This window comes from Chrysemys picta, chromosome 13, assembly GCF_011386835.1.
Source record: "Chrysemys picta bellii isolate R12L10 chromosome 13, ASM1138683v2, whole genome shotgun sequence".
In the NCBI taxonomy this organism is placed as follows: domain Eukaryota; kingdom Metazoa; phylum Chordata; order Testudines; family Emydidae; genus Chrysemys; species Chrysemys picta.
In genome coordinates, this window is record NC_088803.1 from 35,091,004 (window position 1) to 35,106,512 (window position 15,509).

Below are 15,509 nucleotides of genomic sequence, written 5' to 3' on the forward strand. Positions count from 1 at the left end.
CACAGGGCTGCTCAGGCTGATCTGTGCAGGCTAGTTGGGGGGTGGGGTCGGATCTGTGTCTAAACCCTCTGAGATGAAACCCACAATTCCTCGGAAGAGACACAGCAGCGCTGGGTACTGCGCTGGCCCACCTAGCTCACGCCGGGAGCAGTTTCTCACACTGGTGACGACTCAGATACCCATTCAGGCGCAAGCTCGGTTGGATAGCCCTGGGCTGCCCACTGACAACCTCCCCTTCCTTACCCTGTTGATTTGATTAAGTGGAGCAGAGAATTGTCCCCTCTTTACACGTGACCGATCAGAGAAGCAGATGTTGGCTGGCTGTTGTGGACTTCAGAGATCCACCAAGCTAGAAAGTTCTTGGGGAAGGTGAGGAGGGTGGAGATCACAGTCTCACTGGGTTTAATTAGCCCTTCCCATGAGCTCTTCTTGCCCCGATGAGGAGTCTGATGGGAAGCCCCCTTCCTGGGAGGACTGGAGTAGAGGGAGGAGGTGTGAAACGGATTTCAAGCTGGAGTACTGAAAGCTGCAAGCATGGGGCTATCTGTGCTGGGAAGGTGCCCAGGCAGCATGCAGTGAGCAGCATGTTGAGAATTCTGTAGTAACCTTTCACTTCATTTGTGTCTCAGATTCCTGAAGAGCTGAGGTGACTTCACACACGGCCACACTGCCCCTGTAGAAAGGCTGTAGCTGGACACATCGAGGTAAGACCTTTTCCTTTTTGGGCAGAGGGGAGAAGAGGGTCTGAGAGTTCTGCCAGTGACTATTCAACAGGTCACAAAGTGAAACCGAAATCTTCTGCTTTGAGGCACTTAGATCCCTAAGCAATAGGCACCTTTAGCTGGGTGGACTTCGTCCCAGTGCATGGGAATGACGCACATTACCTGGTCCTGCCCGGTGTGGAAGCTTTGTGGAGAAAAGTACATCTATTGGTTTGGTTTGTCTCCATATCAGCTGGTGCTTCCAGAGCAGACCCCACTGGCTGTGCTAAACTGGGCATGATGCTTTTAGTTCTAACTGGCCTGTTGGACACATAGCTGAAGCCTTAAACTCATCCCACCAATGGCCTCAAACTCATCCATTGTGATTTCTTCCCTTGAGCTGAAACCATCAGAGAGCTCCTGTGTGCCTGAACTTGCCTTCTCTGCTAATCCAGTCGCGGAAAAGCCTGCTGCCTTATACCAGGTCTAATCAGCCAGGAGCAAGCGTTTGGGAATGCTGGCCGCTTTTGCACTCGGTGTGGAGGGGGAACGGGAGCTTTCAAATTAAAGATTCTGTGAGATCCTAATCGCTGACAAACCAGATGTGAACTGGAACCACAAATATGTTTTTCCCTGTGACAATCTAGTGCTGCCATTGTTTGTTTGTTTTTATTTTTAAACTGGGGGAAATGATGTGAAAAACAATAGGGTTTTTGTTTGGGGGGAGGATGGGTGTGGGAGGCAGGAAATGTACAAGTCAACAGATTCTGGTCCCTCTCCCGAAAAGTGACAGCACTTTGTTCCCTCTCCCACCCCACAATATGCTTTTCTGTTTCCTTATTGTATGGCTCTGCACGTGGTTTGGAACCCGGATGACTCAGGCTGTAAAGTCTCTGGGGCAGGGACCATCTTTTTGTTCTGTGTGTGGTACGGTGCCGAGTGCAATGGGCTGCTGCTCCAGGATTGGGGCTCCCAGGTGCTACCGCAATAAAGGCAGGATGTAGGAACGGCTTTGGGGATGATGATGATTTAGGCAGCTTCCTTCTTGCACCTGAAGCTTGGACCCATTTTTGCAGCTTCCAGTTATCCAAGCAGGTCTCCTTGGTAGTGTAGTGGGAGGCTGGAAAACTGTACTAGAAACCAGTGCAGAGAGCGTGGTGCTGTGCAGACGTTTGTCTCCCAATTTCTGCCTGTAACGTGCCGTGCTCTCAAGGCAAAAGGCCTCTCTCATGAGGTGAAAGCAACCACGTTCAGCTGCAACCACACTGAAGTTGGCACAGTTCTGATCTTGTTGTGGCTAGGACTAAAGGCTCCCCAGGGAAGCGTCCAATATCTGTTTCCTGCTGGGGCTGATACTACAAGCTTAGCTTGGTAGCTTCCTTTAAGCCCAGTAACTCATTTAACAAGGCTAGAAGAGATGGAACTAGCTGTGGGAGGGAGCGGAGGAGCCAGCCTCCTGGAGGCTCTAGGCTAACTGGGCAGTGGATTCAACTAGCTGTATTCTCTCCTTCCTCCCCGCAGCCTGTCTTTCCTCCCTTTTCTTTCGTGGTTCATTCTTTCTCTCCCCCTCCTGGCAGAGTGTGTCTGATCTCTCACAGTCACCCCCGAGACCTTTGTACACAGCACACTCCCGGACAGGTCATTAATAACTCCTTTCCCCCAGGCCTCCCCTGTGCCACTCTTTGGCAATACAAATTCCTTTGCTAGACTAGTGAATAGGCATTGACCCTCCTGGTTTTATCAGGAGGGGGTGGCTGGAGATCTCCTTGTACTGCTGCTGAATCCTCCTGGATTGCAGGCAGAGGTTGGAATTTTAACCCTGCCCTTGCCTGAGAGTGGAAGCGTGGCTGCTGCCAGCTGTTGGCAGTCAGGTTTCTGCCAATGTGGCAACTTATTGCCCACTGCCAGTTCTTGATGGGCCACTGTTAGCTGGAGGGTTGGCATTGCCTCTCACTCTTTCAGAGGCACAGCTCTTTCCCCGAAGGTTGATTGGATGACTCAACATGGGGGGGATAGCTCAGTGGTTTGAGCGTTGGCCTGCTAAACCCATAGTTGTGAGTTCAATCCTTGAGGGGGGCCATTTAGGGATATGGGGCAAAAATCTGTTGGCTGATTTAATTGGCGATTGGCCCTGCTTTATGCAGGGGGTTGGACTAGATGATCTCCTGAGGTCCCTTCCAACCCTGATATTCTATGACTTCTGTTTTGCACAGGGAGGGGAGGAAGATAAATGGTTTTGGCGGCATCTCCAGCGGGGAAGAGTGATGTTGGGGCACTACCTTGGGATGGACATTGGGCCTGCTAAGAAGCCAGTGGGTATATGAGGAACGCTGAGGCTCTTCCCTATCTATGCCGATGGCCCTTCCCTATCTATGCTGTGATCCTACAGCGTAAGAGGCGGAGACTTCCTGGGAGGAGGGGAGTGGGGGATGGGAGGGTGGGCTAGCTGCCTGCACCTCATATAGGACTTACAAATCGGGCATTATAAAAAGCACACCTGACCTGAGTGAACTTGCCATTCAATCCTCCTCTCTGTCGCCCCTCCTTCTAGTTTGGGTTGCCAGAGAAGGCTGGGCTCCAAGAGAGGACCTGCTGTTGGATTAGTTGGGGTAGCCAATGTAAGCGGGGCTGAGCTGGTGATAGGTGAGTAGGGGATAGGATTGAACACAGGGCAGAGGAGAGCTTGGGAAGTATGTAGCATAAGTAAAGGAAGGACGACGGCCCCAGGATAGGTCTGAGCTGCTCACCTCTCAGCCTCCACACCCCTGAATTCTGTCCCACTCTGAGCCTGGTGTCTGACTTACCTTTCTTCTGTGTCTCATGGCCAGTGGCCCTGTATGTGCCGTTGTTTCCCTCTCTCCAGTGGAGCAGTATAACGAAGGGCAGTGCCCTACAGCACTTCCTTTTTGGTCTGTGTGTTCTAGCTCTGCAGCCAAAGCCCTAGAAGCTTGTGTGAGCGAGAGGCCAAATTAGGCCTCATCAAAGCAGTGCACGCTGTGATTCAGGAGGAGTCTGAAGGATCCCTTTTTCAAAAGGGTAAACCCGTGGAGGGGTGGGGGTTTCCAGCACTCGGGATTCTAAGCCAACGCACAAACCGTGTACTGGGGGTGGAGCCCTCCCTCTAGTCTAGAGGCTACTTGGATAGTCCCTGACTTGGAGACGCCTGATACACTTCCACAGTGGGTAGTGTGCTGCCACTAGCTTCTTGCTCTCATAGGCGACTTCCCGACGGATGCTGCCAGGTATGCCAGCCTGGCATGGCAGCGCTCTCAGCTGGAGCCTACCAGCAGGACTCATGACATGGGGCAGTGGTTCGAAGTGGGTGGGGGAAGGGAAAGTTCAGGACTCCTCTCTCCCAAAGAAGTCCCTGCAGATGGACAAGCACTCTCTTGAGAGTAGGGTTGCCGTAGCGTGCCCCACTTGTGAATGGACGCGGGGCGGGGGAAAGAAACATCCCCAGGAGTCTGAAACAAGGGCATCAAAACTTGTGCTGCCTGTGGGGGCCTAAGCAGATCAGAAAGTATCTCCAGAGGTGACAAGTAACCATGGGACTAGCCATGAGTGGCCATTTCTGGGTGCTTTAGATGAAGGCCTCCATCACCCCCCCCAATACACCAGTTCTCTGATACAAGGTGGGGGGTTGGCTCCTGAAGCAAGAGGATGATTGGTCCTGTTCAATTGTATTCTAGCTAGTGCAACTGCAGGGGCCGGTCTTACTCATGTAAAAGGCCTGGTCCTTTTCTGAAGCCTATTTCAATGAGTTGTGGTGGTGATGTACACACGAGCTCCTGTGGGACCCAATTGCTGTCCCTTTGCCCATTGTCTTCCCCAGGAGTCATCTGGCTGGGCCAAGTTCACTGCTAGTGTAAGTGATTTCAGCCGAGGAAGAATTTGGCCCATTGTCTTTCTATCTTCTCCTACCACTACACACTGATCTGGGCAAGTCCCAGTGAATACTCTGACACTAGGCTCTTGCGGGACTCTGAAAAGGGACACTGCAATGCATTATAGCGCGGTTAAGTTAGGCCCATTATGTCTGTCTTTCAGAGACTCGCTCACCAGGCTAAAAGAAAGTGACTCAGAATGATTAGGAAAAATCCCTACGCTTACACACAGACCATATTACGAGACTTAGTCTTTTTCCGTTTGGGGAAGTGTTGTTTCCAGGGGAAATTCTGAGCCGACTTGGGTACTTGTGACTGCCTATGTAATGGTGGAAAACAAGCAGTGCGGTTAGGCCCTGCCCTGCATTGTGCGTGTCTCCTCCTCCCTTCACCCATAGATGGAATTTAGCAGGGCAGAATCCAGTAATGGGAACAAATGGCGGGAGACCTGAATCACCTGAGACAGAGGTAGGAAAAAACAAAAGGCTGAACTGGGGGCAAGAGGAGGGAATGTTTCTGTCTTTCCCTGTCTGATCACTGATCTAGGAGACTGCCGTTCCTCATGCCAAGTATTCCAGAGCATGAGGAACAGCAGTCTCCTAGATCGGTGATTCTCAAAGCCAGTCCGCTGCTTGTTCAGGGAAAGTCCCTGGCGGGCCGGGCCGGTTTGTTTACCTGCTGCATCCACAGGTTCAGACGATCGTGGCTCCCACTGGCCGCGGTTCACCGCTCCAGGCCAATGGGGGCTGCGGGAAGGGCGGCCAGCACATCCCTCGGCCTGCACCACTTCCCACAGCCCCCATTGGCCTGGAGTGGCGAACTACGAAGTGGTGCAGGCCGAGGGATGTGCTGGCCGCCCTTCCCGCAGCCCCCATTGGCCTGGAGCGGCGAACCGCGGCCAGTGGGAGCCGCGATTGGCCGAACCTGTGGACACGGCAGGTAAACAAACTGGCCCGGCCAGCCAGGGGCTTTCCCTGAACAAGCGACGGACCAGCTTTGAGAACCACTGTCCTAGATCATATTTTCTGTATCGCTCTTCTGCATGATTTATTTATTTTTAAAAGACCCTTATTCCCTTGGTCTGTCTCCTGTTTTCCCTCCACGCACAGGGCAAGCTGTGACCTTGCCATGACCATGCCTCCCTTGTGAGATGCCATTGCCACAGAAATCTCTTGGCCTGCCCAAGGACTCTGTTTTGTGTTCCTGTTGTGCCTTCAGCCTGAGGGTCTCCAAGCACTTTGCGCAGCTTAATGTTTGAAGTAAAGAAATACTATCATCACTTCCCAGATGGGGAGGAAAAACTGAGGGGAAGTGACTTTGCCCACGGTCTCCCAGTGTCTGAGTCAGAAAGAAAACTCTCATCTCCTGACACCTAGTTCCTTAGCTATTGATGAGGGTCCCGATCCTGCAAATGTTTACATGTATGCTCCACTTTACTACCATCAGTAGCTCCATTGAAATCAGTGGAGTTATTCATGATAGTAAAGGTTAATAATGTGTAAGTGTGTGTGTGTCTGTTTGTTTGTTTGTTTTTGTTTTTTGTTTTGTTTTTTTGTAGAAAAACAAAAATGCTCCCTCGATCTAGAGGTTGGAAGTGAGCAGACAACCTCGGCTTTTTCAGAAACAAAGGAGTTTATTTTGAAGACAGGATCTAATAATAAAGACCAGAAGCAGAACTCATTTCATTAGAAGGAAGGATTTTCCATTTAAGGTGCAGGTAGCTCCCTAAAGCAAAGACCCATACACCCACGCCTATCTAATCCCACTTCGCAGAAATCATAAGTGGAGATGAGGTTCCTCAACTGGAACACTGGCTCAGAACCTCCTTGGCTCTGTATAGGTGTCTTGTGTATTGAAGACAGTGCTGGAATTGCAAGCTGTCACTTTAAGAGAAGGGAGATGGACAGGGTTCCTGATCCTGCTTGCAGGCTAGGGAGCTCTGTAGCAAAGCATGTGACTGCAAAGGTGCAGTTGTTTGGTGTCAGTCTGTTTTAAAGTAAAGGGCACTGAGTTGTGCATCGCTACCTTGAGGGAGCAGCCCGTCTTCTCTGTTTGGGTTCTTGTGCGTTATTTCTGAATTCTAAGACATAAAGTAGTGTTACATTGCAACCTTCCAGCCAGAGTATTTTGTTTTTATCGAATTTCTCTGTCTGACATGACCATAACAATCTAGACTTGAACTTGTTGGCTCACACCCTTCTTTAAGCTTCTGTCAGAGAGAAGTTTGCTCAGAAAAGATCATTCTGGGCTTCCCACCTGGCCCCATGCATTTTGCAGGATCCCTTGTTACTTCCTCCTGCACAGCTTCATCTAACCTGCTCTCAGATTTCTGCACCACACGTCTCTGCCATCTTCTCTGGCCCTTGCTCAACTGCTCAGCTTATTAAGAACCGCCCCCTCCCCCAAATGATCTAGCCTAAATACTTCCTTCTGTAGCTTCAGGACATTGCTATGTATCCTGCCATCTTCAGAGACCACAACTAATTCCCGTCCTTCATTTATATAGCTATTTAGAAGGTATTTATAGACTGTGATCTTGAGTTGACAGAGGGTTTTTATATATACAAGGAGCTCAGCCACTAACTGCCTAAAATGCTCAGAATCAGAACACTGTGTGTGTTACCTAAGACTATAAGAATGACCATACTGGGTCAGACCAAAAGTCCATCTAGCCCAATATCCTGTCTTCCGACAGTGGCCGATGCCAGGTGCCCCAGAGGGAATAAACAGAACAGGTAATCATCAAGTGATCCATTCCTTGTCGCCCATTCCCAGCTTCTGGCAAACAGAGGCTAGGGACACCATCCCTGCCCATCCTGGATAATAGCCATTGATGGACCTATCTTTCATTAATTTATCTAGTTCTTTTTTTGAACCCTGTTATAGTCTTGGTCTTCACAACATCCTCTGGCAAGGAGTTCCACAGATTGACTGTGCATTGTGTGAAAAAATACTTCCTTTTGTTTGTTTTAAACCTGCTGCCTATTAATTTCATTTGGTGACCCCAGGTTCTTGTGCTATGTGAAGGATTAAATAATTCTTCACACCAGTCACGATTTTATAGACTTCAATCATATCCCCCCTTAGTTGTCTCTTTTCCAAGCTGAAAAGTCTGTCTTCTTATTCTCCCCTCATATGGCAGCCGTTCCATACCCCTAATCATTTTTGTGGCCCTTTTCTGAACCTTGTCCAATTCCAATATATCTTGTTTTTTTTTTTTTGAGATGGGGTGACCACATCTGCACGCAGTATGTGTGTTAATGCTCAACTATTGCATCTTATGGGCTACTTATGGGTAGTAGGGTCTCTCCCACAATCTTTAGGAATTTTTAAAATCCCATCTTTCCAGTGATGATCCAGCAGTTGTGTCTGAACTTCTGATGCAGTTATTACTTGTGTAAGTTGATCAGACTCCTCTCCTCCTGCCCATAGGTGCTGGAACGAAAAGCGCTGAGGGTGCTGCCACACCCCCTGGCTTAAAGTGGTTTCCATCATGTGCAGGGTTTACAGTTTGGTTCAATGGCTCTCAGCACCCCCACGATACAAATTGTTCCAGCCCCCCTGCTCCTGCCTGTCCCCTAATAGGGACATAGGATGGAGCGTTTGTACATAAGTCTCCTGCTGGTTGCGATTACTGTATCACCCTTTGCTGTGTCTCATGTAACGTTCTTGTCGGACACCATGCTGCTTTGCGATGTGGAATGACTGTCGTCATATGAAGTGCTAGTGATGCCTCTGTGGTCTTGTGAGCCCTGCTTTCAGAATGCCTCTCTGAAACTGGGATAATTCTGCAAGCTATGGGACAGGCAGGACCCTTCGCTGCTGTTCAGGCGAGCTTTGGGGGAGCGGAAAGTCAAAGGAGGATTATGGAAAAGGCTTATTTTGGAAGCCAATAGTGGTAGCACATCTTGAATGACTCTAGGATTTTAGAGACCCACCTCCCCAGCCTTGGCATGATCTGCAGACCAGTGCCTGTCTGATGCCCTATGAGCAATGGGTGCTGGCTATCCTACCTGCCCCCAAAGGAAATGGTGAACCTCTGGCCATCAGCTGACCATTCTGAATCTGCTCTCGCTGTCCAGTTTTCCCACAGAGTAATGCACAAACATGCTGGGACCCGCAGGCCCGCTGCAGGATGTGGGTATGAGGAGATGTGCTAGGGAAAGTGGGCCCACAAGGGAGTTGGTGTCTGAACACTTCACCTATTGAGTGGGGGTGGTCCGAGGGGAGCAGCAGAGTTCAGAGCTGTCTAATGTTGGAGCCTAGGACTTGTTTTTTCCCTTAGCTGAGCGAGGGCAGATGGTCTTCGGATCCTCTACCTGAAGTCCTGATTGCTTGTAGACCTTACATTTCCCATAGAGTTCCTGGAGTGTCTAGTCCTATTATTGCCCGGGCCAAATTTGAACTCTGGTAAGTACGTTCAGCATAGTTGAAGTGCCTGCTGCAGTGTGAAATTAGATCTTCTATAGCATTCTTCTGTGTTTGCTGATGCATCATCCCACCTAGAGATGGCTCTCAGCAGTTTTGGGTGGAGAATGATCCCCATGTACTACAGAGGGATCTGAACACTCCTGGACTCTGGACCAGATCTTTGTAGCTAGTCTCTGTCTAATTGGTTACTCATGAAAGGCGTGTGCTCTGCATTATTCATTCTACTGTAATGCTATTGAGTTTGCCTCTCTTTGGTACTTGGACTATCGCTTACCGAGTGCATTGGGTCTGTTTCATTATCTAATACAGGGAAGTGGGAGACTGTGCCTGAATATAATGAAGTAGAGCCCATCCCCGGGCAATAGTGATGCGAGGTTTGCCAGCTGAGCAGTGGTTGGTTGGCCAGCACACAAGGGGTCTGGAGGCTTCAGTCCAGACCCTAATGGGCAGACGTTCGTGTCACCCAGACCACAGGGATCAGCTTAACCCCACTGTCTTCTCCTCCAGTTTTGGACCATGGGGAGCAGCAAGAGCAAACCCAGAGACCCCAGCCAGAGGAGACGCAGCCTGGAATCTGCTGAGAACGCCCACCATGGTGGCTACCCTTCCTCTCAAACGCCCAGCAAGACGCCTGTCCCAGACGCCCATCGGACCCCCAACCGCTCCTTTGGGAGCATGGCAGCTGAGCCGAAGCTCTTCGGAGGCTTCAATACATCCGACACAGTCATGTCCCCGCAGCGCTCAGGGGCTTTAGCTGGTCAGTATGACGTCAGCTCTGACCTGCCGGAGGGGGAGGGGCATCTGGAGGAGGGAGGGTGTTAGAAGGGAGCCAAGCGCTCGATGAGGAAGAACCGTGAGCCTTAGGCTGGGGGGGGAGGGGGCGTATGGCAGGTGGGGGCCATTTTTGCCAGGTGTGAGGAAGGCTGCAGTGGAGAATCCAGACTTGCAAATGCCATGGGGAAAGCAGAGGCTGTGCGCACCCGGCTCATGGCTAATTGCCATGGAGGGGCAAATGTTTCCTGGAGCAGGAGGGTGGCTAACAGGATGAGTTTGGGTCTGTTTCAGGTGGAGTCACCACCTTTGTGGCCCTCTACGACTATGAGTCACGGACGGAAACAGACCTTTCCTTCAAGAAAGGGGAGCGCCTCCAAATTGTCAACAACACGTAAGTGTGTCTGCCTGCTCGCTGGGCTGGAGACACCTGTGCTGCGTGGGCTGGCGTCTCCCTTGGAGGGGTTTTGACCCTTGCTGCTCAGGGGAGCCCCGCTGGTAACGTTCTTGCCTCAAAACTGCTCTTCTCCCTCTTGCTTCTCCCCTTTCTTCCATGTTTAACCCCCGGCTGGTCACGTCTGTTGCCTGGTGTTTGCACGTGGTTCCTCTGGGATCCTTCCCAAAGCCCGGTGGTGCGGCTGTCTGCCTGAGGAGGGCTGGGCTGTGTCTCCTGTGCTAGCAAAGAGCCCCTGAGCTAGACCCAGGGGATTTATCAAGAGCACCACAAGGTGCCGTTTCTGTCTCCTGGGGCTGCTGCCAGCCAGGGAGCTTGGGGGCTATGTAGCAGCCCGTGCAGCACTACGTGGTGATGGGCAGCTGGTGAGATCCTCCAACTTGCCCCATTCAAGCAGCCTCCCTTCTTACCTCCCTAGCCCTCCGCCCCAGGACTGGGGAGGGCTGGGTATGGTTCCCTGCTGCGCTGCCCAGCGCGCTGGCCAAAGGTGTCTTGCTAGAGAGGCTCCAGTCCCAACCTTCAAGGAGGCAGTGAAAGGAAACTGACCTGCTCTAAGGAGCATACCTGTGACTGGAGTCATGTGGTGTTTTCTCTTCTCCTTTGTGAAATAATGGTGCCCCCAGGTCTCAGTCCCCAGCGTCCTGCCCATCCCTTGAGCACTGGATGTGATGTGTATCTAGGGGCAGAGGCAGTGAATGCACCTCAGATAGTTTGACAGGCATCCTATGGTCCATGCAGAGGGTCTCCCATGGAAGTGGGTAACAAACACCTGCTAGCCCTGCAAGAGGATCCACTGGGAAGACTGGGAAGCCCTCTGTGTCTTGATGTGACGCCCTGCAGGGTGGGGGGGTTTAGGTGCCAAGGGAACCGCATTAACCCAGGCAGCCTGCGCTGCAGGAGTTGGGCAGCAGAATGAGGCATTTGGGAAATCCTGGGGGTTACTGAGTTAGTCCTGCTCTCTTCCTAGAGTTGGGTCCTGCATCTGGCCTGCTCTCCCCACTGCTCGGGCGGGGTTGGTGGTATGGAGCTAGAGGCAGTCTGTGCTCTGGGAAGGTCCTGGAGGGGAACAGCCAAGGGAGGTGAGCAGCGAGCATGCACAGGGCCCACTGATAGAATGCAAATGGCGTCTTCCCTTAGAACAATCACTAAAGTCACCACAGTCCCCTCGAAGCGAGGTGCACAGAGGTTAAGTGCTGTGCCCAGGGCCACAGAGAGAGCTGGCGTGTGACTCGGGAGTCCCTGGCTCCCAGTTCTGTGCTCGGACCACTTCACAGTTCCCCTCCATAAGCTGTGAAACAGCCCTCTGCTGCTGACGCTGTGGAGAGGGATTGTTGGTTGTTTCTCTGGCTGCTGGAAGCATCTGAGGTGTCTGTGGCAGGTGCTTTCTGGGGTGAGCTAGACCTAGAGGCTCTTATTGAAAGTTGCATTGTCCAGATCAGCTTTAGTTTGCCCTAGTGTTGGGGCCAGGCCTCTTCCTAATAGGCCTCTAGGGTGAGCCAGAACTGGCTTCCACTCTCCCTGCCCTACCACCACCACTCGCCAAAACAAACTATCATTGGGAGGTATTGTCCTGTTACTCGTGGTGCCCCTTGGCTGCCAAATCTCTCCTCTGTCTAGTAGCATCAACTTCCCCCGTCTTTAAATAAATCACACCTCTCAGGGGGGTTATTATGCTTTCCTGACTCTGTTGCTGACAGCCTCACTCGAGGCGACAGGATCTCAAATCCCTTTCGATTGCCTTGTGAGATCTCTCCACGCACAATTTTCCCAGTCACTGTCCAGCCACGCCAGCGCCTGTGCGGTACCTCTAATCTAAGCCCTGTCTCTTTCTCTCCTGCACAACATGCTTTCATTTAGGAGAAAAGTGGATGTCAGGTGTGTATCTGTTTTTACTTTTTTGTTTAAAGCCAACTTCCTTCCCGGGTGAGCTAAAGGGCAGCTGGGGAGGGGGTTGTTTTGTGGTCCATTTATGGTCGTCGGTCACAGTTTGCATTTGGGCCCCTTTGTTTTGTTTTTCCCCCCAGTGACGCTTTTATAGGTTCATTTTCTAACTACTAAATAGCCCTGCCTAAATCCATGTGCCCATACTGCGGTGGTGTGAATTCAGTCCCCTCCTCTCATCCAGGTCTGGCACCTTCTTCCCTCATCCCTTCCCAACAAAGCACTTCTTACTTGTTTGTTTTCTCTCCCCCTTTTTTGTTTCTCCCATTCATCCAAGCCACCAGTGCACCCTGCTTTCCAATGGCAATGGGGGATGCAGGCAGGACCAAGTGAGGACTGCTTTCACCCTGCCTCTCTGAAATTCCTGGCGCTGCACCCCTTGATCACTTCAGCTGCCCTGGTGGCCATTCTTGCCAGCTCATTGCATGCAGTTGGAAGTAGGATGGTGCAAAGGGCTGCTGTAGGAGAGGTGTTGAATTTGTTCTTCATTGGAACCAAGTATGTGCTTTTGAATAAGTGTGCATGCACAGACAAGCCTATCAATAGGTACATTTCAGAGCTCTTAAAGTGCACTGGCCGAATAACCATGCTTCAAGGAATGTGCATGCTCTGCTGGCAAAGGCTGTGCTGTGGGAGACGCATCAGTCTGGGTTCTTACACTTTCCCCTGCCACTTTCTTAAAACTAAGGAAACTTAAAATGTGAAGGGAACACTTAAAGATTGCAACATCGAGCACTGGCAGGTCCAATAACTCCCTGCGTGTGAGGTTTCTCCTGCTATGTTACTTGTGTAGTGTTACCCAAATGGAATTTTTCAGTTCCCAACTCCTGTGTGTTTTTGGTTATTAACTCAAGCCATAAAATCTAATGTGCGAAGTGGCGGAGTTCAATGTTGCAGAAGAAACCTTAACTTTGGGAGTGTCCTGACCCCTTTTTGAACGTTTGACTTTTGGAATCTTAATTTTGTACTAACACTAGCTTTGGTTTCTAATGAGTACTCCTAAAAGGAGGAATCTGCCTATTGGGGATTCTGGATTGTGCAAATATCTGGGGGAGGTTCCCCCCACTCCCATGCACAAAAGGCACCTCTGCTTTCCATCTGAATGACATTTGCTCACTATCCCAAAGTACGTGTGTCTCCTTTGTACATGCTGCAGGAACTCTGAGAACAAAATGGCTATCTCTGCAGGGTGGGTAAAGTTCTTGGAACTTTTAAGGTGCAGTGCGCAGGAGAAAAGACATCAGTTTCAAACAACATACCCCACAGTATCCAGTGTAACCGCATTGCTGTGACCTTCACTTTATCAGAGTTAAAAAACACCTTTAGAAAGCAGCTTCACGCAGTGCTGTTAGGGGAGTGACTAACCTATACATGTTGGATGATTGAAAAAAACGTAATCTTCTGCCTAACACACTGAGATGTGCAGACATTCCTGGGATAACCACCCATCTTGTCAAGCATTCTCGCTGACCTAGCAGTAGAGCTGGCATTCTAGCCACATGTTCTGAATGCAGTTAGCCCGAAACCTAGTCATTTTGTTTTCCTTTTGCAAAGTATCATTAGAAAAATATGTGGCAGATGGAAAATCCTGCCTGGCGATACATCCAGGCCCTTTGGTATTGGAACTAGAGTCATGTAACCTCTCGTGAAATGTGTCTGGTTGCGTGGGTTACAAACTCCCACCCACGCTTGGTTTTCAGTCAATCTGGGTTGGTTTATAGGTTTGCTCCGAAACCACACAGAGCTCGGTGTCTTCAGCAGTTTTCTTCTGGAGTCGCTGACCTTGTTTCGACTCAGTTAAACTTGAGAAGGATCCATATGCTTGGAGTGAGAGAGGACTATTGCGTGGACCCCTTTGGGACCTGAGGAGAGAGACAGGTGCCTAGCCAGGAGGGGACTACACCTTTGCAAAGCTGGGAAGATAGTAAGTGGCAAGGCCTTTCCTCTGCCCCTGAGCTTTGGTAGCCTATAGCCATAGCTCGTATAAAAGGTGTGTGGGCCTGCCAAAGTCACTGTGGAATAGCACAGCAAGTTTGCAACGAGAGCTGCCCCGCTCCATTTACCACCCCTTAATGAGAGGTTAATGTCAGGGCTGACTGGACCATTTCAAATGCTCATGATACGCACTGTAGAGATGGCCCCCCAAATAATGTCCCCCCCATATGAATAATTGGATCGCCCAAACTTGATGTGGTTAGAAATCCGCCCCTGCTTCAGAACTGCCAGAATAAACCAAATTTTGAAATCTCAGAATTTCCCATCAGTTTCACTTTTCAACCAGCTCTTGTTCATCCTCGTTGCCCAGTCTCTGTCCCCCCTGTAATGGATTCAGTACAGCACGGACCCGTGGCATGGGGGGAGTGTGGAATCCCTTGAGCTATTCCCCATGCCTTTCCATGGAGAGGGATCTCTCTTCAGAGTGGCCCACTGGCAGCACACCTACCTACTTAGGGAACAGTTTGGTAGGATGCCACCATCTGCCATCGTCCTGGGTGTTGCAGTGCAGACTGGATCCCGATCATGGGTGTGTAAGCAGTTTGGCCAGGCCTCCCAGCTCTCTTTTTAAATTAAATTAAATTAATGGAGATCTCCTAGAACTGGAAGGGACCTTGAAAGGTCATTGAGTCCAGCCCCCTGCCTTCACTAGCAGGACCAAGTACTGATTTTGCCCCAGATCCTTAAGTGGCCCCCTCAAGGATTGAACTCACAACCCTGGGTTTAGCAGGCCAATGCTCAAACCACTGAGCTATCCCCTCCTCCCTCTTTAGTAAGAGCTCCCAGAGTGCATTGCCCTCTGGATTGCTCTACATGCATCTCCTCTGGCACTGTAGCCTCTGCTGAGGCAGGATGGCATAGTTGACATGAGTTTCCCAGAATGCACTGTTGCTATCTATCTTAGCTACTTATTTGGCCCTCATTCCTGTGTTATCTAAGCACCTCACAACCTTCAATGTATGTGTATGTCACACCCCTGAGAGACAGGGCAGTGCTATTTTGCAGGTGGGCAAGTCACTTTCTCTCAGTGCTCCAAGATCTTATTGGGCAGCATGGTAGATGCAAACATGGTCATATTATTAGAAAAAGCTGCTGTGTGGACAGTTTCATTGGGACAAGTGACTGTCACAAATATGTTAAACACCACTGCACTGGCCTTGTAAATAGATGTGCTTGCTAACAGGGCAGTATTGGTGCACCTGCAGATGCACCATAGTTCACCATTATACAGAGTGAAAACACCTGCAAAATGGGTCATGAGATGGCCTGAGCCACCAAAGGGTGAGGGGTCTGGATCCAGGTTTTGGGTTAGCCCATTGTGCAGGGAGGGAC

General features: G+C 50.5%; 1 protein-coding gene across 6 annotated transcripts in view; it reads left to right on the forward strand.

The window, feature by feature from the left end:
• The window catches only part of SRC (SRC proto-oncogene, non-receptor tyrosine kinase), a 70,450-nt gene that overhangs the window by 32,900 nt on the left and 22,041 nt on the right, over positions 1–15,509 (forward strand). For 4 of the 6 annotated variants that reach the window (XM_065565912.1, XM_005295319.4, XM_042858309.2 and 1 more), the window contains exons 2-5: positions 630–704; positions 9,524–9,773; positions 10,082–10,181; positions 12,099–12,116. In XM_065565912.1, the coding sequence (XP_065421984.1) occupies positions 9,533–9,773; positions 10,082–10,181; positions 12,099–12,116 (359 nt within the window). In that variant the 5' untranslated portion in view covers positions 630–704; positions 9,524–9,532. The remainder of the gene's footprint in view (positions 1–629; positions 705–9,523; positions 9,774–10,081; positions 10,182–12,098; positions 12,117–15,509) is intronic. The other 2 variants (XM_005295320.4, XM_065565913.1) reach the window with 1 other exon arrangement.